Raw genomic sequence first — 22,771 nt, 5'->3', positions numbered from 1 at the left:
TTATCTTTTTTAATTTTTATAATTAAAGCATTCTATTTTAGTTTCAATATATACCTTTTTATATTTTTTTTAGTCTTAATTATTTCATAAATTTTAACTTTTTTCCTTATAGTAAATAGATAACCTAGACTACAAATAAACAAAAAGATATATATAAAAATTAAAATAAAATCTCTTAATTATAGGTCAATATCAAAGAAAATAAATAAAAGGTTCTACAACCCATGCTTTAAAGATATTGGCTACAAAATTAATAAATTGAAAATTATAAATAATGGAAATACATTATAAATCCTAGAAAAAATATATTATTATAATTATTAATTTTTTTAATTTTAATTTTTAACTTGTTAGCATTTTATATAAATAAATAATATATAGAGAGAGAGATAGAGAAGATGTACTTATTCAAATAGTAAGTTTACCTATATTTATTTCATTCAATAAATTATGTTCTAAATCAAATTTTAACAACTCAATTGTTGAATTAAAAAATTTTAATGCATAAATTAAGTTTGTAAAGTTTTAGAAAAGTTAAAAAATTATTTGATATTTTATCTTATTAATTTAAATTAACATATAAAATATTTTTATGATTATCATATATTCTGTAATTAATGAAACAAAGTATTAAATATTTTTGATCTATACATTATCTGATACTTTATTTGATTAAGTTAACTTAATATATAAAATATTTTTATGATTATCCATCAATTTTAATTAATGAAACAAAATATCAAATAAAATTTAAGTTTTTATAAATTTACAAACTTGATTTATACATTAAATGCGACACTTATGAGAGGGAGCTTGTGTGAAGGATCTTTTTTTCTTCTCATTCCTAAAATCTTCTTCTTTCCCTACCGTTTTGTGTAGCTAGTGAGTAGTTGTGAGATCTTTCCTCAAAGTTGTGTTATGGAATAAGTTCGAAACCGTGCAAAGCTTTTTGTTCCATCTTCCCCTTTTGGTAGAATTTGGTTTTCTTAAAAGGTAAGGGATGCTTGCTCTAATTTCTTACAATATGCATGTTGATGGTTGCATTTCGAATTTTTCTAGTTTCAGATTGAGTTATTGAATTCATTGATTACTAAGTTGTGTGTGTTTAGGTCTTTGGAAATGGTGGCACTTTAAATGTGGTTAACTCTTGATCCCTTGTTGCATGTTGATTTTGGTGATGGGAATGTGATGTTTAGGTTGTATGAATGTTGTATGTTGCAATGCTTGTTGGTGGATTATTTGTTTTCAGGGATTTTGGAAGGAAATCAAATTTGCATAAATGTAGAATTGATGTCATGTTAGGCGCCCATTCACTACATTGGGCACAACTTAACCAAAAGGCTATCCTTTTTCCCACATCAGAGATAGCTAGGATCAATGGCGGCGAACATGAGAAGAGGGAGTAGCATCAGCTTAGACTTGCGGTGGACATGATCTTAATGGCGTCAAACGTGAAAAGAAAGATTCATCTCTACTTGAATTCTCTTTGGATGCCAAAGGTGTGGTGCCAAGTGAGAGTCAAGTAGAGACCCTCTGCCTAATGGGGGTTGGGCGTAGATTTTTCCATGCCAAGTGTAAGTGAGTGGAACACTCTCTATCTTAATCATGTCGGATTTGAGTGGTGCGATGCAAGACTTGGGGGAGATAGGAAGCTCTCTATCTTGATGGTGTTGGGTGTTGTTTGATTAGCGTTGGGCACGACATACATGTTGTATACTTGTTGTTTTATGATGATCTATTGATGAATATTGATTACCATGTTGTATGTATGATGATTTCTAATGATGAATACTTATATTGTAAGTTGATGGATGGATTGATGATGTTAAGTTGTAAGTTGTGACACCCTTACTACCCCAACACATATATTGTAATAATGAAAACTTAACAAAAACAATTTTCAATTTCGGTAAAAGGGTTCACATGAGAATCTTCAAAATTGTTCTTCAATAACCACAACGATAAAAATGAAACGTGAGAGTTTACAAATGATTTTCAAAAATAATATTTACAATTCTAATTCCATATAACAATCTATGTCCTAAAGAAAATCCTCTGCCCCGATGTCACAATATCAGAGCATAACCACAACTCAACCGTTAGCATTCTAGATGTCACTCGTAGCCGGATCTTCCTCACCTAAAATATCCACAAATCGCACGGTGAGAAAAGAAAACATCTATATATATAGCACATAAGAAAACACAACATATTATCTCATTATAACTAAATATTCATAAATATTTCAACATATCGTATTTTAATCAATCATACATCGTCATCACGTCATAATTCTCAATCACACCAATCATCACAAATCTTGCACTTCACACTATGCCAAGGTCACGCTACCCATATAACAATCTCAGGCCGTGCTCACCCCTGATATAACACTGTGCCAAGGTCACGTTATCCCTATCCCAGGGTCGTGCTCACCCTTGACATGTTAACCAAGGTCACGATACCCACGTAACAATCCAGAGCCGTGCTCACCCCTGATATAACACTGTGCCAAGGTCACGTTATCCCTATTCCAGGACCGTGCTCACCCCTGACATGTTAACCAAGGTCACGATACTCATGTAACAATCCAAAGCCGTGCTCACCCCTGATATAACACTGTGCCAAGGTCACGTTATCCCTAACCTAGGGCCGTGCTCACCCCTGACATGTTAACCAAGGTCACGATACTCATGTAACAATCTCGGGTCGTGCTCACCCCTGGTCATAGGTGTGAAGAACCTCAATCACATCTCATTCACATCCACATTCACTTTCACATTCACATCCACATCCACATCCACATTCACACTAAATGGTGATTCACATACCCCTCAAGTAATTCATCATCTAGATCATCAAATAATATAACGATAACATTCATAAACTAATATAACAAACAACAGAATTATCAATTTAATATAATTTTAACGTAAACAGTAAAATCCCCAATTGTTCCAAAACCTAACTCACAGGCACTTTTCTACAATTTCGTTCCCCCTCTTAGATCATCATTCTTACAAATTATTAGCATATCTATAATCCTCAACACATACAGAATCTATTGGGATCCTCAATTTCTCAAACAGAAATCATCCAATTTTTCACAACCTAACTTACAGGCACTTTTCTATAATTTCGTTCTCTCTCCCAGAGCATCATTTTTACAAGTTAAACATATATTCATAATCCTAAATATATATAGAATCACATAAGATAATTAATTCTCCAAACAGAAATAATTATAAAATTATTCATAACCCTAAGGGCTCTTCCTCTACCCAATTCCCTCATGTAACTCTACATATAAATAATCTCCTTTTCTCCCGTACCTGGATAAATAGGAACTCGGGCAGAACCTCCTCCTCTTTTTCCTTAAACAAGGATCGAAACTAAATCTGGGACAGAACCTCATCCTCTGAGTTCCTCTTGGTCTTCAGAGAGAAGAAGAGGAACGAAAGAGAGAACAGAAGAGAAGAGAGAGTGAGAATGAGAGGTGTGTAGAAATGAGAGGATTTGAGGCCTATTTATAGGATTTTTCGCCCACCTACCACTACGGCCTGTTCCAAAATCGGAACGGCCCATTCTGGGCCCTTCAAACCTACGCAAATTTTTGAACTGGAACGGCCCGTTCCAAAACCAGAACGGCCCGTTCCGAATCCCAGCAGAACGACCCGTTCTCCCTCCGGAACGACCCGTTCTCCAAACCAGAACGGCCCGTTCTCCCTCTGGAACGGCCCGTTCTCCAAACCGGAACGGCCCGTTCTCCCTCCAGAACGGCCCGTTCTGATTCTCAAATTTTGGGCCTTTAACTTATTCCAGAACGGCCCGTTTCACTTTTGAAACGGCCCGTTCTGGGCAACGAATTAAGCCTACGGCCCATTGAAAATTGGGCTGTTACATAAGTTATATGTTGTATAACTGTTAAGTTGTGAAGTTGTGAGCATGTGATTGAGGTACATGTCTTGAGAAAGAAACATAGATGCTAGAGGTGAACTATGTTGTTTTAAAGTTAGTTTTCCCTTTAAGGTTTATGTGAGTTGATATGGAGGTAGTCAAACCATATCCTAATTGAATGACTAACTGAGTAAAGTATAAAGTTAGAGACTTGGTCTCTAACTTAGTATTAAAGGGTTGTGGTGTTTTGAGAGTATTCAGTGGGTTAATTTCATATGTGGCTTAATGTTGCAAGCTTGTGTCATAGTAGACCTATACCTAAATTGTTCTACCTTAACCTTTTATGTATATAATTTATGTGATGGATTTATATATGCCATGTATATTTCATACATTTTACTTTATGCATGTTTAGCTTCCGCTTTAATGCCAATTTTTTGGTAGTAAGTATAATGTTTTGTCAAATCGTTACATTAAAAACTTTTAATTTAAATATTTGATCATTAATTTGATGTAGAATATGAATTATTAAATAAAATTTAGGTAGAGTTATCTTTGAAGTAAATGAGTCTCTTATATATATATATATATATATATATATATATATATATATAAATTTACATATATTTTTTTACTATAGATAATCTGTTTATATTCGATGAGAGGAATATAGACGACAAAATTATAAAATGTCAACATTCAATACAATTGTATACTACATATACAAATTCAATATTGCTAATTAAACTGGAACAAGTACCAATTTATCCTCATATTTATGGTTACATATATTTATTTTAACTTAAACAACGTTAATTTCAACAAATAGATTTACCTGCACGTACTATTTCCTATTTATAAAACTAAGCAACCGCTAAGTTATTTCAACTACCCACTTTTATGTGCTGACCGAATTGGTCATGTACTCATATGATTAATTTTCAGGTTTTATATGCTATTTATTAGAAACTAGAGAAGTCACCGCTGCATAATACAGGAAAGGACGAAAGGTACACTTTTTTTATAATAAAAATGTAGGTAGGAATAACAAGTCTCAATTAAAGTTCAAAAAATAATATTTACATATTACTTACCTACCAATTACCAATTAATAAGATCCCCATTTTAGAAACCGTTGTAATCTTCAAGACTCTCCATATTATTCAAGGTGTTCTGTTAACATTGAGACTATTCTTCATTGCATTCGTGACTGCCCCCACTCCAGAGAGCTTTGGACTAGATTGGATTTGGCTCAGAGTAATGATTTTCATATTCTTGATCTTGTGGCTTGGACTTTTAAACAACTCTCGGCATAGGATAAAGAACTCAGAATGTTAACAATTTGGTGGGCTTGGCGCTGACGCAATAACATGATTTTGGATTCTTCTTGTTGGTCGGTGAACTTTGTAGTCAGGTATATCTACTTGGATGCTTTGAATCTTCATTTGGCACTCTCTTTTGATTTTCAACTCACACCTACCCTATTTCCTCTTGACTCGTCCATTGTTCACTTGAATGTTGATGGTTGTTGGTTCTCTGATCAATCCCGTCTGGGCTTTGGTGGTCTAATCCGGGACGTATCAGGTCATTGGTTAGCTAGTTTCTCCGGCAATTCTTCACATGGTGATCCTTCTTTAGCTGAGTTATTGGCCATTCTGGAAGGTCTCAAGATCGCATGGCATTTGGGATTTAAAACTGTTCAATGTATGATTGACTCCATGGATATCGTGCAGTCTCTTCTTCATAGAGATCAAGCTAACCTACACTCTCATGCTTCTTATCTCTTTGATATTTTCTCCTTGGTGGACAAACCTTGGACGGTGAACTTCCTTTGGATTGATAGAGACAGTAATTGCAGTGCGGATGCCTTGGCAAAGCTGGGGGCCTTGTCCTCCCCTGTTTTTGAGTATTGGACGAGTCCTCCTCCATCTGTACTCAAGTGGCTTCTGTTAGATGTAGTTTCTTTGTTTCTTTGTTTCCTTTTTTTTGTTCCCCCTCACCAAAAAAAAAAAAAGATCCCCATTGATTGAACTAGCATTTTATGAGACATGAACCCTTCCTTATCAATTGAAAAAATAATTTCAGTGTAAAATGTATAAACAAAAGAGAAAAAGGTAAGATTATTGTTGGGCAAGAATAAACTGAAATAAAATTTTACACATATCGTTGTCTTAAACATGTTTATTATCCATTTAATTTATATTAATATATAAATACTGTTGAACCTGTGTTACTGTTATGTTAAAAATTCTTGTTATCCATATATTACTCCACCGTGTTATCTATATTTATAAAATTTCCTGACCAACATGCATAAGGATTTTGTTTGTAGGAATAATTTTGATGGATCATCAATTTTTTTTTGGTAAGCCGCACCCTTCACCCAATTCAAAGAGCTCACCTAACTTTAAGTGATTGAAATTTGAAAGATGACACCTAACTTTTGGTGGACCTGTCACGTGAGAAATTGTTGGACACAACCGTATATTCTTATTTATTCTTTTTATTGTGATTGTTACTTTCTTGTTTGGTCTCACATTGCAATACGATTATGCTAATGTAGACTGAAGTGAAACTATCAATAACATCATAAATTATCATTTTTATATATTTAAAGTATATTTTTATTTTAAATAAAATTATATAAAAAATACTTTAAATATTAAAAATCATACTACATAATTCCTTAAGCATTATGTTTTCAAAATCAGTCTATGACCATTAATAAAAATATATTAATAAATATTTAATATTTTAGAAATTCTTTATACATTTTCATTACATTAAATACTTCTTAAGAGAAAATAATTATATTTGATGGATGAAGTTAACTGTGTACTCGTTAACTAGATTGGCCAACCATGTAATACATGAGTTACTTTTTTAATAAACTCATAATGTTATTCTTAAATATATATATATATATATATATATATATATATATATATGTAATTATTAATTAATATATAATTAAATACCGTATAATATATTAATAATATTAAATTATCGAATGAGAGATAATTAAATTTTTTTATCACTCATAATGCATACTATTTCAACACTCTACTATAGTCTATATTTATAGATAATGAATCGAATTAACTATCAAAGAAAAGGAAAAAAATAATTCTAAGAAAACGTACCGACGTAGAAGCGGGAGACGTAAATTTTACGTCGGATCTTCAAAATCGACGTAAATTTACGTCAGACATTAAGACATCCGATGTAAAAAAGTAGGAAAAAAAACACAAAAATGCCAGCAGAACGGCCCGTTCTGCAAGCAGAACAAGCCATTCTGCTTCGTATAACAACCCAAAAGAAAACACCCACTACCTATACAAATAGAACAACCAAAAAATCAAATAAAACAGATAGCCAGAGTAGCAATGCGAAGTAGAAAAGTGCTAACGAAACCTTGATTCATACTTGAGAAGCAACAACAATGTGCAAATGAGTAACAAAGAGTTCATCCCTCTGCAAAAAACAAAAAAAACGATTCAGTAACAAAGGAGAGGGAGGGGATTTAGAGAGAAAAAAAATGAAAAGTGATGAAGAGTGAATGAGCGCAGTGTGCCTCGCTCTCTTATTCAAATTTGCGTCCTTTTTTACGTCGGACCTGGTAAGGTCCGACGTAAAAAAGTTCGCAAAAATTACAAAAATGTCACCGCATTTTTTTTACGTCGGATTTTAGTATTTCTGACGTAAAAGGGGTGACGTAATATGCTATTTTTCCACTAGTGATTAAACTAAAATCAAATGTTAAGTTACATGCTATTTTGAAAATAATAAAATTAAAGAATGATAAAAATGAAATTTTATAGACAAAAACAATAAACTAATGAGTAAAAAAAATAAACTTCAAATTTACCTCTGTCAAGAAAAATAATACATAGGGGAGAACATATAAACTTGGTGGAAGAAATGGACAAAAGAAAATGGAACAAAAAAATGAACAAAAATCTTGTTACCATAAACTCAAAATTAAAGGAAAAAAATATTAAATTGTTGGAGGAGTAAATAGCCTTTTTTTTTTTTTTAAAGATAGGAAATATTACAAAGATGGCCACAATGAAGATGAACCTAGGTTCTCATGCTTTTAACTACCCCGATCCCTTCCCTTCCAACCCTAAACTAAGTAAATAGCCTTTCTAGTAATATTTTTAGGTGAGGAGAAAATATAAAAAGAGAAAAATACTCAAAGAATTTGTCATAGTTTTCCATGTACATTTAAGACAACATTAAATCTTATTAACATCACTTCACTACAAAGAAAAATATTCAAATATTTTAGAGGAGTTTAAATTTCAAAATGAGAGATGAGAGAAATAAAAGAAAAAGTGACGAGAATAAGGAAGAAGAAATTTGTTGCTGAAATAAGAAAATGAAAAAAAAAATCAAATTTAATTTTTAAATTGATCCCGAAATATTTAAAAAATTCAAACCAATAAAACTATATGATAAAACTCATTTAATAAATATTAATATTAAAAAATAATTTCAAATCAATAAATATGATAAATTAATAATATATATATATATATATATATATATATATTTATGAGCAACGTTTATTATATTAATATAGTATAAAGTGAATAAAATATAATATATATGATAAATAAATAAAAAATATTTACCTACTTGAATTTTTTTTATTTACATTTATTTTAAAATCGGTCAAAATTAATAATTAATACAGTTAATATTTTATTATATCTTTACGATTTTCTATCTTAATATGAATATATGTTTTTATATTAATTAATGTTAATTGTATAGTTTTAAATTTTATAAATATAGTATTTTAGGTGAAAAATTCATGTCCATGTCCATGGACAAACAAATATTAGTTTAATTTATATAAAAGTTTAGTATAATCTATATGCTTGTTTAATAAGTTACTTTATAATAATTTAATATTAATATAAAATAAAAATAAAAATATTTGATTACAAAAAATTATATCCATGTCCATTGAAAAAAAAAATACTAATTTGATTTATATAAAAGTTTAGTATAATCTATATATTTCTTTAACAACTTACTTTATAATAATTTAATATTAATATAAAATAAAAATAAAATGTTAGATTTTATAAAAATTAACTTATTTGTATAATACAAACATATTTTTTAGGTCTAATATGATATTAATGATGATAATTTATTTAAAAACATATTTTGTACTAAAATTTTTAAATTAATATATGGCATAAATTTATATTTTTAATGAACTTATAAGTTTCGTAGTCAATGTATTTTATATTTTAACAATTATAATTTTAATACATGATAACCAATTTGAAATAATAATATTTATTTTAATTATATTAAATTGAAAACTTGCATCATAAATATACAATAATTATTAAATAATTTTTCAAATAATTATAATTATAATTATAATAAAACTGACTCCAATATAATATTCCTCTTTCAATTTTCTTAAGTTATTATTAATAGTTTTATAAACGACTATAATTAGAATAGGCATACCCATTCATTGAAGTAAATATTTATTATAATGCACGGTTCTCGCCTCTCAAACAATTTCGCCATAAATATGTAACAATTATATAATAATTTTTTTAAATAATCATTTTAATATTGACTCTATCATATATGGCCCTTCTAACTTTAGGAAATAAAATTTCAGCAAAATTAATAAGAGATAACTTTTACAAAATAATTTGTCTATATCCTATTTTTAATTTATAAAAAAATTTATTTCATTTTTCTGTCTATTATACTCTCCTAAAAATGCTTCCCCGACAAATTTACTTAAACATCCCTATATCAATCGGTTTCTCTTCCTCACAAAGATTAGTATATCAATGTAATCTCATAATCTTAACTCAACACTTCCTTACAGCCACTCAAATTGTCTCTCACAATCTCCTATTGGTATGGAAATAAGCTAGATAATCTGTCGATCAAGAGCCAGCAATTTAGCCTTTTTAATGGCTTGACCTACTATATGTTTATTAAAAGGGCCATACTTAGACTTTTTAAAAACTCTTCATTAGGTTTTTAAAAAAGCTTAGGAGAATTGATAGGTTGACTATTGAAAATATAAAATAATATTACATGCAATATATATTAATTTATATTTAATATGCATTTATAACGATATATAAAAAAGATATATAATTATAACTCTATATTTGTAGTTTAATTCTTTTTCAATCAATATAGATCTAAGGATAAAATAGAAAAAGGTTGTATATAAAAAATAACAACTTTTTCAAACATAAATAACTAGTCACATATATATATAAGAAAAGCATTATTCTTAGTCTTCATCAACCTTAGGCGATATGAAATATAATTGGAACAACATTAATTAGTTGATGTGAAATGGTATGAAAATTTTGGTGTAGAAAATAACACAGTGACCAAATCCTTACGGTTAGTGATCAAAGACGCACAGAAACAAAGAGCTAGTATAAAGAGACATTACAACAATTATATCATGCATATATAAATAAGGCACAGAATGGTTATATATATGAACTAGTTTAGTACCCTCTTCGGCCAAAGCGACGATACTTTCTCATCTTGGATTTTTCCGCGGACTTGACGATGCGACTGGGAACCATCTTCTTAAGTTTCTTCAACAACATTAATAACCGGTCTTTGATCGCCATGTAAAAGGGGAACTGCAGTAACCCGAATATAGAGACAGGGAAAAACGCAGCACTGTATATCAAACTGGAACTCCACTTGTTATACTCTAACTTCACGGTCAACAAAATGGTGGCAATAAACGACAACATTGCCGCGGTCAACGAAAAGAAGAGCAAACCGAACCCCAGCGTGAGTTTCCTCGGGAGTGACTTGTGGAATTCCCACATCTCAAACGGAGATGTGAGGATCGAGAGGAACATCACCACTGAAGCCAGTGAGCTCGCTAGGGCTACCACGTCCATGATGGTGAAAAAGAGGAACGCCGGAGAACGGATAAATACGGGGAAGCCGTTTCCGTCGGTTCCTCCTGGGACGGTGTAGGCTGCTGCGAACGCTACGGTGGCCACCAACACTGCCACGGTCGAGCATGACTGCGCTGTCTCCTTTATCCACTCTTGTGCTTCCTTTAGCATGCTAGCATGCTCTATCTCGAACTGCTCTCGAGCCGTTAGGTTGTCTTCGTTACAGTGCATCACTAGGTTCGGGGGAATAATCTTCTTCACACGCTGCACATACATGCATTATAGTTATTTTTCATATAGGAACCAATGAAAATTAAAAATAAATAATTATTATCTACGTAGAGCAAGAAATGTAAGTATGATAACGTAACAGAGAAAAATAATAAATGTTTGATGAAATGTTTAATATGCAGTGAGAAAATCATCTATGTACTCAAGTGATGATAATTTTGCAAGAATCTTTATACTAAAAAAACGTGCTTAATTTTTCAAGGGAATTAAGGATGTACGTGGATAACAAGTGGTGCTTACTTCGTACCAACGCAACTCATCTTGCAATTCGTATGCATAGCCAGCTACTTGACCTCCTCTGTAATATTCCATCCTCGCCACTTGGTGCAAGAGAGTGCGGCCTTTATCACTTATGCGACCTGCCAACATTTTCAACGCACCGTAATTCTTTATGACCTGATAAATTTTCTTTTGACGGGTTATCACAGCCACATGCAGCACGTTCTGTTCGTTCTCGCTAACGTGGTTTATAGATTCAGGATATATGTCAATGATTTTTTCAACGATTTCTACTATTCCCGCGCTCGCCGCCAACAATAACGGCGTGAACTCACTGTAAGTACGCGCGGTTTGGTTTGTAGATTGAGTATCTTTCAGTTCATTCAGCTGTTTCTTCCGTGCAGCCACGTTTGCTGGCTTAATAATTGGCAATACCACCACTGTTCGCTGTTTTTCATTACAAGTTCTTTGCCATGAGTTGTCTTTCTGCACTAACATATCTGCTAGATACTCAGCTAACTTATGCTGCTTCTTTTTCTCCCAAACACGACCAACCGCATCCCATTCTGCATGTAAATATATATAAGCACTAGTTACTACACAATGCAATGTGCATGTTTCATTTGTTTGTTAAACCCTTTTTTTCCTCTCATTACATGTAATTGCAACTGCTGGAGAGAGACAGGGAAAACAATTAGCCATTAACATATACAAATCCAAAACTAAGAGAGAAAAAAAAGTATATATATTAATAGTTTGCACCTCTTGCGAGAAAATTCCATATAGCGTAATTGATCCTAGAAAATCCTGCATGCCATTTTGTATTATTAATAGGAATTTGATATTCGTGTACACTCTACAAATATTTTTCTTGTATAGCTTAAAAAATGCAATTTAATTACTTTCTCCATATAGAGAGTACCTACCTGAGGTAGGAGGCTTTTTATTTTCTTTTCCACTTTCTATATCGTTCCCATTTCTGATGATCGCGACGCTTTCGTCATAATCTTCATACTCGTAATATTGCTCGGGAAGCACTGTCGCTCGTTTAGAGTCAACGGAAATGTATATCATCAATTTCAGACCATGTATTTGGATTAATGAAATTTCACTACATCTTATGAAGTGGATAAGCAATTAAATTATATTTATCGAGGAAGAATTTAAAGTTGCAAGTAGTATAAGAGTATAAGTTATAAATATTTTTAAAATTTTCTCTACTTAAAAATAAAAAGTATTTTCAATAAAAAAACACTCGAAAACTAGAAAGAGTTTTAAAAAAGTTAATAATGAATGTATCAATGTAGAGAAATACACGAATATACGAGAGTTGTGGTCCCCTGGGGGCAACAGGTGCGGAAAACAAACGGCATTTCGGATAGCAGTTGGAGTGCAGTCAATCCCTTTTCATCCTTTGCATCAGCAAGTTTCTCGTCCTTTTTCAGTAACCAAATGGCTACATCTACTCCAAAAAAAAAAAAAAATAATAATAATAATAATAAATAATATATATAATGTTCAATAACCAGTATCGAAAATACCACAAATATAAAGCAGGGCAACGATATATTTATCTTATTTTTTCCACAAATATTGGGACAATTCTAGCCAGTCCCTCACCTATGTTATAAATAGTTCGATCATGTTTTGATTTCTTTTAGACCTTATTAACAAGATTTCCTCACATTACTATAAGATCCTTGAAGTAATGTTATTCATTTTGCAGTAAATGATGCGGAGAGACGTACCCAAGTGTTGACCAATGATAGCAATGTGAAGAATGGGTAATTTGTCGGAATCTCTGAGAAAATGCAAGTGAATATCCGCCACAGACTTGTCCATGTGTTGAAGCATCTTAATGTTCCCTTCCTTTGCAGCCATATACAGCGGCGTCTCCCCCAACTCATTCTTCATCTCCACCAACGCCAACTCTTCATCAGTCTCCTCATCCAGCAGCGGCGTCACTTCCCTCTCGCACTTGAGCACCACGTCCACTATTTCCACGTTATCCGTGAACAGCGTGGCGTGGTGGAGAACGGTGCAGCTGCGGGCGTTCTTCGCCCTTAGCGCGCGCCACCTATCCTTCCCCGGCAGCATGTCCAGCAGCTCGCCAGTAGCCGCGGTTTTCCGGCGTGCGTGGCCACGTGGATGGCGGTGTTCTTGTCCAAGTCCATTGGCTCCAGCAACGCTTTCTTGTCTTGCTCGAAGAATTTCTTGAACGCTCTCCAATCTTCCTTCAATGCTGCTCGTTGAGGTTCTTCCATCTTCCTATCGAACACACGCTCGTTGGTCTCTACGATCTCCATCTGCTTCCCAATTTCTCTCTGCTCTCTAGCTAGCTCTCTCACACACCAACACTCTACGTGATTTTTCAATTTAATTGCTACGCATGCTTCTTTTTATTATATATATATATATATATATATATTCTTTGGCCAAGACATCCATATCACACACGCCTACAGTGTTTGTCTCTTCACTTTTTATCTTTATTTCACGTCTTTATGCTTTATTCTTTGCTTAACCAAATGCGCAATTCACCTGTAGAATTATTAGAAAATTAATATTTGAGATTTGGGATCGTGACTACATGTAAACATATTCTCTATATATATATATATGTATAAGTATTTAAATTTTAAATAATTATTATAACTTTTCACTTTATTCTCTCACGCGAATTTGTCATTTAATTATAGAGTTAAATCCGTAAAAAGCATGAAAGTTACAAATAATCATACAGCTCGTTGGACATCTCTCTTAAAGGGACAGAATGAAGTTGCAGATCGATGCATGATAAATAATAATTGGAGTTAGTTGTGATGATTAATTGGTAGTTAGAGTTCGTTATGCCAGTTGCCACTCTCTCCTAATACTAATACCGTAGTTAATACTTTAAATCTATCAAATCTAACTTCAAAAATTACACTTATTCCAAAAAAATACTACAACTATCTAGTATTAGTATTGATGTAGCCACCAGGCCTCAGCATCGGTCGGTCACGGCCAGTTCCGACCAAAATTCTTAAAATCGTTCGAAATTGATTAAGATAAATTAAGGGCTATCTCCGACCGAAGAACTCAGGTTTTGGTGAGTTCAATCTGTGCGGGTTACAGGTTCATCAGTTGAATTCATCGGTTTGAGAAGTTTTCTCTAGCGTCTCGTGCCGCCCTCCATCGTCACCCTTCGCCGGTCTCTATCACTGCTTTGTTGGGGGGAAATCGCTGAGTTTCAGATCTCTGCATCACCACCCTCATCAACTAGAGCAGGGAACAAGAGACTTCTCAGCGGTGGTGGCCATGACAGGGAAAAGTTGAAGAGAAGAAAATGTTTACGGAGTGAAATAGAAGAAGAAGAAGAAGAAGAAGAAGAAGAAGAAGAAGAAGAAGAAGAAGAAGAAGAAGAAGAAGAAGAAGAAGAAGTAACAGAAGATGAAAGGATGAAGACGAAGAAGATAAATGGTCGGATTTGAGTTTATCGAATGAGAAAATTCCAACACCGAATCTAACCGTTCAAATCCGTTTGAACTCGAAAGTTGCATCCGAAAAAATCTGAAATACCTAAGAATCAATTCGCTTCATCCAATCTGACCGTCGATTTGGTCGGTTTCGGATCAGCTGGAAAATTTTGCCCAGGCCTAAGAGCCACTACTATTGACCAAAGTAAAAAAATATAAATTTATTAGCGAGTAAAATGTAAAAAGCTTTAAAAATATAAATTATATATAAAAAAAAAAACAGAGGAATTAGTACTTTCTCATATTCATCTAGGAAGCTCACGGAATATTTGAGCCTATATAAATTATTAAATTAAAACTTAAATTATTCACAATTTCGTTAGAGTTTTCAAAATTATTGCTTTCAAAATGTAAATAAATGTATACAAAGTAGGTCGTATAATTATTGAACGGTAGCAGATTCTTAGTTAAGATTACAAGAAAAGAAAACTTACTGTGTGTTTGGATGAAGAATTTATAGGATAATTCATTTATTTAAAGAATTTCAAATTTCTTGAGGTGAAATGTTTTGTTTGGATGAAGAATTTACAAAAAATTTGAAATCCAAACATTTGTGAAATTCCTTAAAATAGTATAATTTCAAATTCTCCCAAAAATGGAAGAATTTGAAATTTCTCATATTTGTTTTTCTTATTTCACCTATATATTTTATCTTATCTCTTCATTCTTTTAATTATTGGATATTCAAAAATATTTTTAAAATGATTAAATATTATCTTATATTAATTTTTAAAATTATTAAATATTATCTAATATTAACTTTTAAAATTATTAAATATTTAAAAATGGATTAATATTTATTTTTATAAAATTTAATTTAAAAATCTCAACATATAAATATATTTTTAAAATCAATTTTACTATGATGGAAACAAATTATCATATTCAACCTAATAATTTAAAATTTAAAAAATTTAAATTGACTCATCCAAACAAAATATTTTAAGAATGATAGAAATTGAAATCAAAATAATTCAAATACTAAAAATTTCAAATTTTTTGAATTTGTAAAATTCCTCATCCAAACACACTATTAATGAAATTAATTATATTGTTTTGTGAGTTTCCTGTTTTAATAATCACGAACCAATGGAACAAAACATATAAATGGGGTAAAGCACAACTAAGCACCGGAAAACACTAAAATTGAGAGAGTTTGGTTGTCTTGTGACACGTAGCCCAAATTTAGCTCATCTATGAACAAACATGGCCTTAATTAAATCTTGTGGCCATTCTATGCATGCATATCCTTTCGTTTCACGTGTCTCATGGTTGTTTTGTGGCTTTACACTTTTTTTTTCTTCCAAAGGGATGAACATGTTATTAAATATTTTTGGAATTCCTCTGTTGCCATTCTACGAATCCTTTCATTTCACGTGTTTCATTATCTCGACAATTTTAAGTTTTTAGCTACCTTTAACGAAATCTTTACTTAGAGAAGTTGCCTCGACATTTTGAATTAAACTTATTTAAACTTATTGAAAGTCTTTTATGTTTGGGATGTAAATCGTTCAAATAAGAGGATACACATGAGTTTATATACACACAATTGTCTCTATTGGTTGAGAAATCTTTTAAGTGATGTTTAAAAGCAAAATCGTGAGGCTTTGGACCCAAAACGGACAATATCTCGTTAACATAGAAACTTGTGTGTGTGTAATAACTCCCTGTGCCCCACATTTTCGTACACTTCTTCTGTTGGTCGTTCCCATCATCACCTGTCTTTTTATGATTGGAATATTTTGTAGAAGAAATTCTTGTTCCATCATTGGGGCATGACCACATTTGTTAGAGGCACGAGAAGCTTTCCATTTTGATTTTCCTGCTGATTCAGAGCGTACCTCATCCACTGTGTCAGTGTGTAAGCGTGAATAAGATATCTCACTTGGATATAGAAATAAATATAAAATATAGTGTAACGTATAAGTAAGAAAATCCATAAACTAAAAATCTTAAGGTTAATGTCAAATTTACTTGTCTAGTTTCTTGGTGTCTTATGGTTCATATTTAACTCTCATATTATTAATAATTGGTGTTAAAATTGATAGTTCAACTAGGTGATCTGTTAAAACACTTAAAAAGGAGATTGTTGGTATGTAAATATAAAAATAAATTCTTTATTATTAATTTTATAAAGTAAAAATTAAAAGATAACATATGTTAAAAAAATGTCTCATGTGTTATAAAAAGATCCGAGATATACCTTTTTTATTTAAAGAAAAAAATCTCTTAAAATATGTTTTAAGTCTCACTTATAATTAGATTGACTCTATCAGTTTATAAGACATTGATAAAATTTCCTTTGATCTTAAAGTTATCTCTTCTTATATCTTAACAATATATCCTTATCTTGGTTAGCAATAACAAAATAAGTGTCTTTTTTTTTGTAATTAATGTTGTGATGAATATTTGATTGTGAATAATTAATATCAACATCTTTAGAGGAATTAGTTAATGCTAAATCAGTATCATAATGACTTGAGAGACTTGATGATTGATGAAATACAAAGTTTTTGTCTAACGTTTCTTCCTCAAGACTTTCAATGTGCATTGTTGCTAAAGGGGCATAAGAGTGGGATGGGAATTGAATGTGGTTGAAAATCACCCTCACCCGTTTTCTCTTTTGTGAGCCCTTAAAAAATGGGATATTGTCTTACTATGACAAATCATATGGAAGCTCCTCAATCCGTTGAATATTTATTGATTCCAGTGCTTGTTTGATCAACTCAATATCCTTCGGTCCCAAGGTGTCAGCACCCTTTGATCTTAAGATCATTTGGAGAGAAGCAATCAATCGGATCATCTGATAATATTTATCTTCAAGAACAAACCGTGCATCATCTAGCTCCATTTGCACGCGTCCTTCACGCCATTGATCAATAATTTGCATCATATTCCTCTCTTCTTCCACTTTCTTGCAAATTTTCATGTACTGCTCTGTAATTCATCAAACTTAGCCGTTTCTTCTCTTATTTGCATGGCGAATTCGTTACACACTTCTCTTAGTAGTTTTCTTTCTTTCTTTTGTTTGTTGTATTTTGTCATGAACTGCTTGGCTGATAACTTGGCTTTAGCAAGTTCATGTGCCAATTTGGTATTTTGAATGACCATCTTTTTTCTGCTTCTTCTTTCCATTACCAACTTGTCCTCTAGGTCATTGATGATTGCTTCAATTTTGTGGTATTCTCTACACTTCCAAAAGACTTTTTCATCCTCAAGATTCTGCAAAAATCGTCCCACTTTTTTCTTAATGGACTTTTGTGCAGCGTGAAGTTTACTGATAGACATTTGAGCTTGAAGAAGTTCTTCTAGTAGAATAGTGACATCGAAGTCACTGCTGTCACCAACAAATTTTCTGTCTTCAAGATGCTTCCTGCTATGGATCATAGTTAACTCGTTGGATTCTTCAACAAGAGTTGGGTTCCATTCTGTTGCAACTTCTTTTGAACTTTTGAGAGATGGCGTAGAAGATTGACCTAGCTGAGGATAAAATTCCGCAAAAACATAGATTAGATATTGTTGTTATTAGAAGGATAAACATAGTGATAATATATTTAAGTTTCATTTCTTTATTTGACTTAAATAGCTCTTTATCCTTGAAAATATGACATAATAATACATTGAAACATAAGAAATTAATTTTCTTATCTTTGATTCCTTTTCTATAGATAAAAAAATACATGATTTTAAATTTTTTTGAGGAATTAAAACAAAATAATTAAATACTAAAAATAAATTGAAGTATTTTTTTTTGTATAATTAAAATAACATCATGAACAGAGTACTTCGTATATTATTAATAATCTACAAATTGATTTTTATTTTGTGAATTCTTATAAAAACATCTTTCAGATTTTAGCGGAAAGTTAATGACAACCTTAGCTAGTTGCAAAAGATTAGACATGGTGATACATATATGTAGATATATAATTGAGGTGACCTTCATAATCCTAGCTACCCTGACTAAAATAGCCAATTGCAGTCTCAAGTAGTTAACACAATATGTACATAAATAATAAACATGTACCTCACTTCTAAGTCCATTTCTTGAACGCAAGACGGTTTTTGGCCTCCTTATCTGATATTTTGTCTCTTTAAAATTTTGTCCATTATTCCCATTAGCTACCTGAAGCAAACATGCACGTATAGACAACCCATATGAGACAACGCATAATTGGAACCCGGAAAATTAACTTAGCTATGACCAAAATCAACATAAAATCAAGTTAAATAAAAATATAGTTCGATTCGATAATGCATTTTTTTGTTATTTAAATGCTGATTGATTCGCAAGAATTTCATGTGTGACTGTAAATCAAGAGACTTGTTTGTTGGGCCTGCCATAGCTAATGACATAACCAAACTTTGAGTTTGGAATTTGGAAACAATAGCACAAGCAGGAGAAAGCATATGTTGAGTTAATACTATTATGAGACGGAAGGATCAAGAGAAATTGGTTTTTCAAAAATAATAAAATACACCAAAAATTCATAAAATCAAAATAAGAAGCCTACGCATAAAAAAGCCAAACAAAATAAAATGTTTAAACTTTAGTTAATCGTTGAAGTTGGAACACAATCATGCGATCGATTCTATTATTAAACTTAGATTTGTTTATGCAACATATTGCGATTGCATGGACATCCTAAGTTGAGGAGGTCATCCATTATGAAAATATAATGTTGATGCAAATAAAATGTCACAAATAAATGAAAATGTGTCATGATGTGAGATACTAATTGTGTTTTTTTTTGTAACTTTTTTTTTCTTCTATCAAATCAACTCGTTTTATGAATAAATATTTAGTTGTGACTTCATGTTTAACATGAAGATTAAATTTTCATCCTTATTTAAAAAACATAATTATTAAGCTATATTACTAATTATATTTTTTATTATAAATATTAGGAACAACAAATTATAACAAAAGATAATGGACAATGCTATGTTTAACACTTTTAAAGATTTGTTAGTATGATTTTATAAAAGAAAATAAGTTTTATATTTATAATTTTATGTTATCAACTAATTTCAAACTACCGTGTATAATAAATTTGTTAACATTTATAATTACTAACTTAAAAATCATTCCAACAATATTTTTTAATAGATATATAATTAGTGCATGACCAGTAAACTCATTTTTTGTTTTATTCACATATAGTGGAGAAATGAGTACATTTAGCGCGGATCAAATACGCATGGTTGATTTTATAGGAGAAAAGGAAAGATAAATAAATCTAGGTCCAACAACACAAATACATAAAAGATCAGTTTTATACGAGAGAAATATACGCTAATATATATATATATATATATATATATATATATATATATATATATATATATATATATATATATATATATATATATATATGAATTAATGTAAAAGTTTAATATGATATTATCGCTTAAAATAAATTGTGACATTTAAAAAATTTAAATGATTTGTGTATTTTAATTATAACTATTTATAATAAAATATAATAGTTAATATTTATTTCTCTCGATCACTGTCACGTCTCCTATGAAACGTATTAAATGATAACTGCTACTTAACTTGTAATTTTACATAACTCAAATTTATTTACGTAAAATTTGGCTGATTAAAATATACGCACTTGAGATCTACCTATCTTTATCTTATGATAATGAAACAGTAATCTGCCAATAGAAAATCCCATAAGTGTCCAATTTCTATGGACTTTGATGTCTTTAACGGCCAACCACAGCCCATATCAATTATAAAAAATTAATTATGGATTGGCGGATATTAAATTAATGTTAGCCCATGAGACTAACATCTAACCAATATGGGATGAAAAACTTCTTATAGTTAATCTATTTTGTTGCTGTTTGTTTTGTGAGCTTTCCTTAAATAGACTTTTGATGTTTGGCCCAATTCCCTTTCTCTCAAGTGTATTTGGATGATTGATTGAATATGGAATGAAGTTCTTTTTTTCAGCTTAATATTTTTTTGTAACTTTGTCTTAACTCGCGGAAAGCCATGCTATAATTAATTACCAATATTCAAGTTTTTCAAAAAATTTAATGACTATTTTAAAAAAAATTACATAATTATTATAATTAAAATTATTTAGTTATCATAAAGTTAAATTTATATTTTAACATTTATAAAATATTTGTGTAAAAGTATTTTGTCTAAAATTTAATTTTTAATGAATTCTTTATTTTATTGTAAAAATTCTTATGAGTCTTTTATATATCTTTTAAAAAAATTGATTTCTAACTTTTAAATTTAAGTTTTTCGTAAATAGGGACCAATCACTTTTATTTTGAACCACAATTTTGAACTTTTTTTAATTGATACAAAATGTAAAATTAATCTCACTAAAATCATTTACATGAAAACTATGCAATTAAATTAATGTATGAATAAAACAGAGTCATAAACATAATTGTATTAAAAAATTTAATTATTTGGTTATTCTTGAAACTCATTTTTCACCATCTTCTACAAAATAAAGAAAATCTAAACCCAATTTGAATTAAAACAGATTTCTCTGGTCAAAACCAAATCTTGATCCAATACTTATGAATTTGAATTTAATTGTGACGCCAATAAAATTTGGAAAGAAAAAATTATTCTTGAATGCCTTTAAAGTGTAAACGAACACCTTAAAAGAGAGATAGTAGTAAAAAAGAGATAAAGAAAAATAAAAAAGTATGAGATGAAGAGTTGCAATTGGGACACTGTATATACCTGAAACTGAAAGATGGAGGAAGGAAAGGACCAATAATATCCAAAAGCAGAACCAGAACCAGCATGAGCTGAGACATCCATAAACCGCAAATTCCACAATCTAGCTGCGAGCTTCCTCGCCGACTCCGAGACCTCACTTTTGTGGACCCTTTCCCTAACGGTGACCGCCGAATTTGGATGTTTCCGGCGACGATGTATTGCCGGGATAAGGGACTGGCCGCCGGAGGAGCTCATTGGGTTGGGAAGGAACGAACGCAACAAAGCGTTTGGATTTCGGAATGTTTCTTTCTGGTGGGTGCATGTTACCCCGCTATATAGTATTTACTATTCCATTTGCATGAAATTTTAATTTTGTCGTTTGCTGTTTGTTTTTATAACGCGACCTGTCAGTTTTTTTGTTGACCAGTGTCATGAAAATATTAATTCACTTTTTTATCCAAGGAAAAAACTTATCCTCTCCCATCCCAATCTATCCTAGTAGTCCATGAAAATATTAATTAATTAAAATAAAAAAAAGTGATAAGTATTTTTTTTAGAGTTTTACCATCTTTTTAGTTTTTATACTCTTTTTTTAATTTTATCTTTAAACATATTATTTTTAATTTTTTCTTCTTCTAATCTCTATCCTTTATTGTTATAGGAAATAAAAGATAAAAGTTATAAAATTATAAAAAATGAAAAAAAAAATGTTATGTATACAGATAAAATAAAATATTAAATTTTTTAATTATAAAAAATAAAAGATAAAATTCATAAGTTATAAAGATCAAAAGACAATTAATTTTTAAAAAATAAAGTGTAGTATTTGTGATATTAAAAAAATTAAAAGATTATAATCAATAATATATATTAAATATGTTAATCATTTTTAAGGTTTTCATGTAAAGTATTAATATTTTGTTTAAAGAATTTCTATTCATTCTTATCTCTTTATTATATGAAATATTGTCAACTTTTTAATTAGAAAAATCATTACTCTAGCCTAAAGGGTTGGTGGTTGCGATTTATTTTGTTGTTCTGGACCTACACTGGCTAGCCACCCACACATGAAACAGGCACGTCAAACAAATTTACGGTCAGTCGATGATAAAAACCACTCATATGCCGGAACCTGCGGTTGTAACACCGAGGTTTGTACAATCATTTTCCAAAATAAAATTGTTGGCATTCAGAAAACTTTGTTGTTGCAGTTT

At 30.9% G+C, this 22,771-nt stretch overlaps 2 protein-coding genes across 2 annotated transcripts; both read right to left on the bottom strand.

Annotated features, from left to right (window-relative positions):
• Positions 1–10,289: 10,289 nt before the first annotated feature.
• Positions 10,290–13,708, bottom strand: LOC109803833 (uncharacterized). The gene is made up of 6 exons (XM_020365506.3): positions 13,085–13,708; positions 12,652–12,798; positions 12,263–12,373; positions 12,099–12,143; positions 11,358–11,902; positions 10,290–11,090 (listed from the first exon to the last, which is right to left on the bottom strand). The coding sequence occupies exons 1-6, from the start codon at positions 13,431–13,433 to the stop codon at positions 10,416–10,418; spliced, it is 1,872 nt and encodes a 623-aa protein (XP_020221095.3). The 5' UTR covers positions 13,434–13,708; the 3' UTR covers positions 10,290–10,415.
• A 3,640-nt stretch (positions 13,709–17,348) lies between these two features.
• LOC109803832 (uncharacterized) lies at positions 17,349–21,885 on the bottom strand. The gene is made up of 3 exons (XM_020365505.3): positions 21,579–21,885; positions 18,882–18,980; positions 17,349–18,334 (listed from the first exon to the last, which is right to left on the bottom strand). Exons 1-3 carry the CDS (start codon positions 21,810–21,812, stop codon positions 17,780–17,782), a joined length of 888 nt encoding a protein of 295 aa, XP_020221094.1. The 5' UTR covers positions 21,813–21,885; the 3' UTR covers positions 17,349–17,779.
• Between the last annotated feature and the right edge of the window lie 886 nt (positions 21,886–22,771).

This window comes from Cajanus cajan, chromosome 1 (assembly GCF_000230855.2).
Source record: "Cajanus cajan strain Asha chromosome 1, NIPB_CcT2T_4, whole genome shotgun sequence".
NCBI lineage: Eukaryota > Viridiplantae > Streptophyta > Magnoliopsida > Fabales > Fabaceae > Cajanus > Cajanus cajan.
The sequence above is the reverse complement of the archived record's forward strand: the minus strand, read 5'-3'. Positions and strand labels throughout refer to the sequence as shown.

Excerpts from the sequence above, each read along its gene's own strand:
- LOC109803833 (XM_020365506.3), bottom strand. The coding sequence starts at position 13,433 with ATGCTGCCGGGGAAGGATAGGTGGCGCGCGCTAAGGGCGAAGAACGCC. Across the intron at positions 12,799-13,084 it reads TATCATTGGTCAACACTTGG|ATGTAGCCATTTGGTTACTG; the intron begins GTACGTCTCTCC and ends TTTTTGGAGTAG. Across the intron at positions 12,374-12,651 it reads CACAACTCTCGTATATTCGT|TGCTTCCCGAGCAATATTAC; the intron begins GTATTTCTCTAC and ends AACGAGCGACAG.
- LOC109803832 (XM_020365505.3), bottom strand. The coding sequence starts at position 21,812 with ATGAGCTCCTCCGGCGGCCAGTCCCTTATCCCGGCAATACATCGTCGC. Across the intron at positions 18,981-21,578 it reads CCTCCATCTTTCAGTTTCAG|GTAGCTAATGGGAATAATGG; the intron begins GTATATACAGTG and ends TGTTTGCTTCAG. Across the intron at positions 18,335-18,881 it reads GAAATGGACTTAGAAGTGAG|CTAGGTCAATCTTCTACGCC; the intron begins GTACATGTTTAT and ends TTTTATCCTCAG.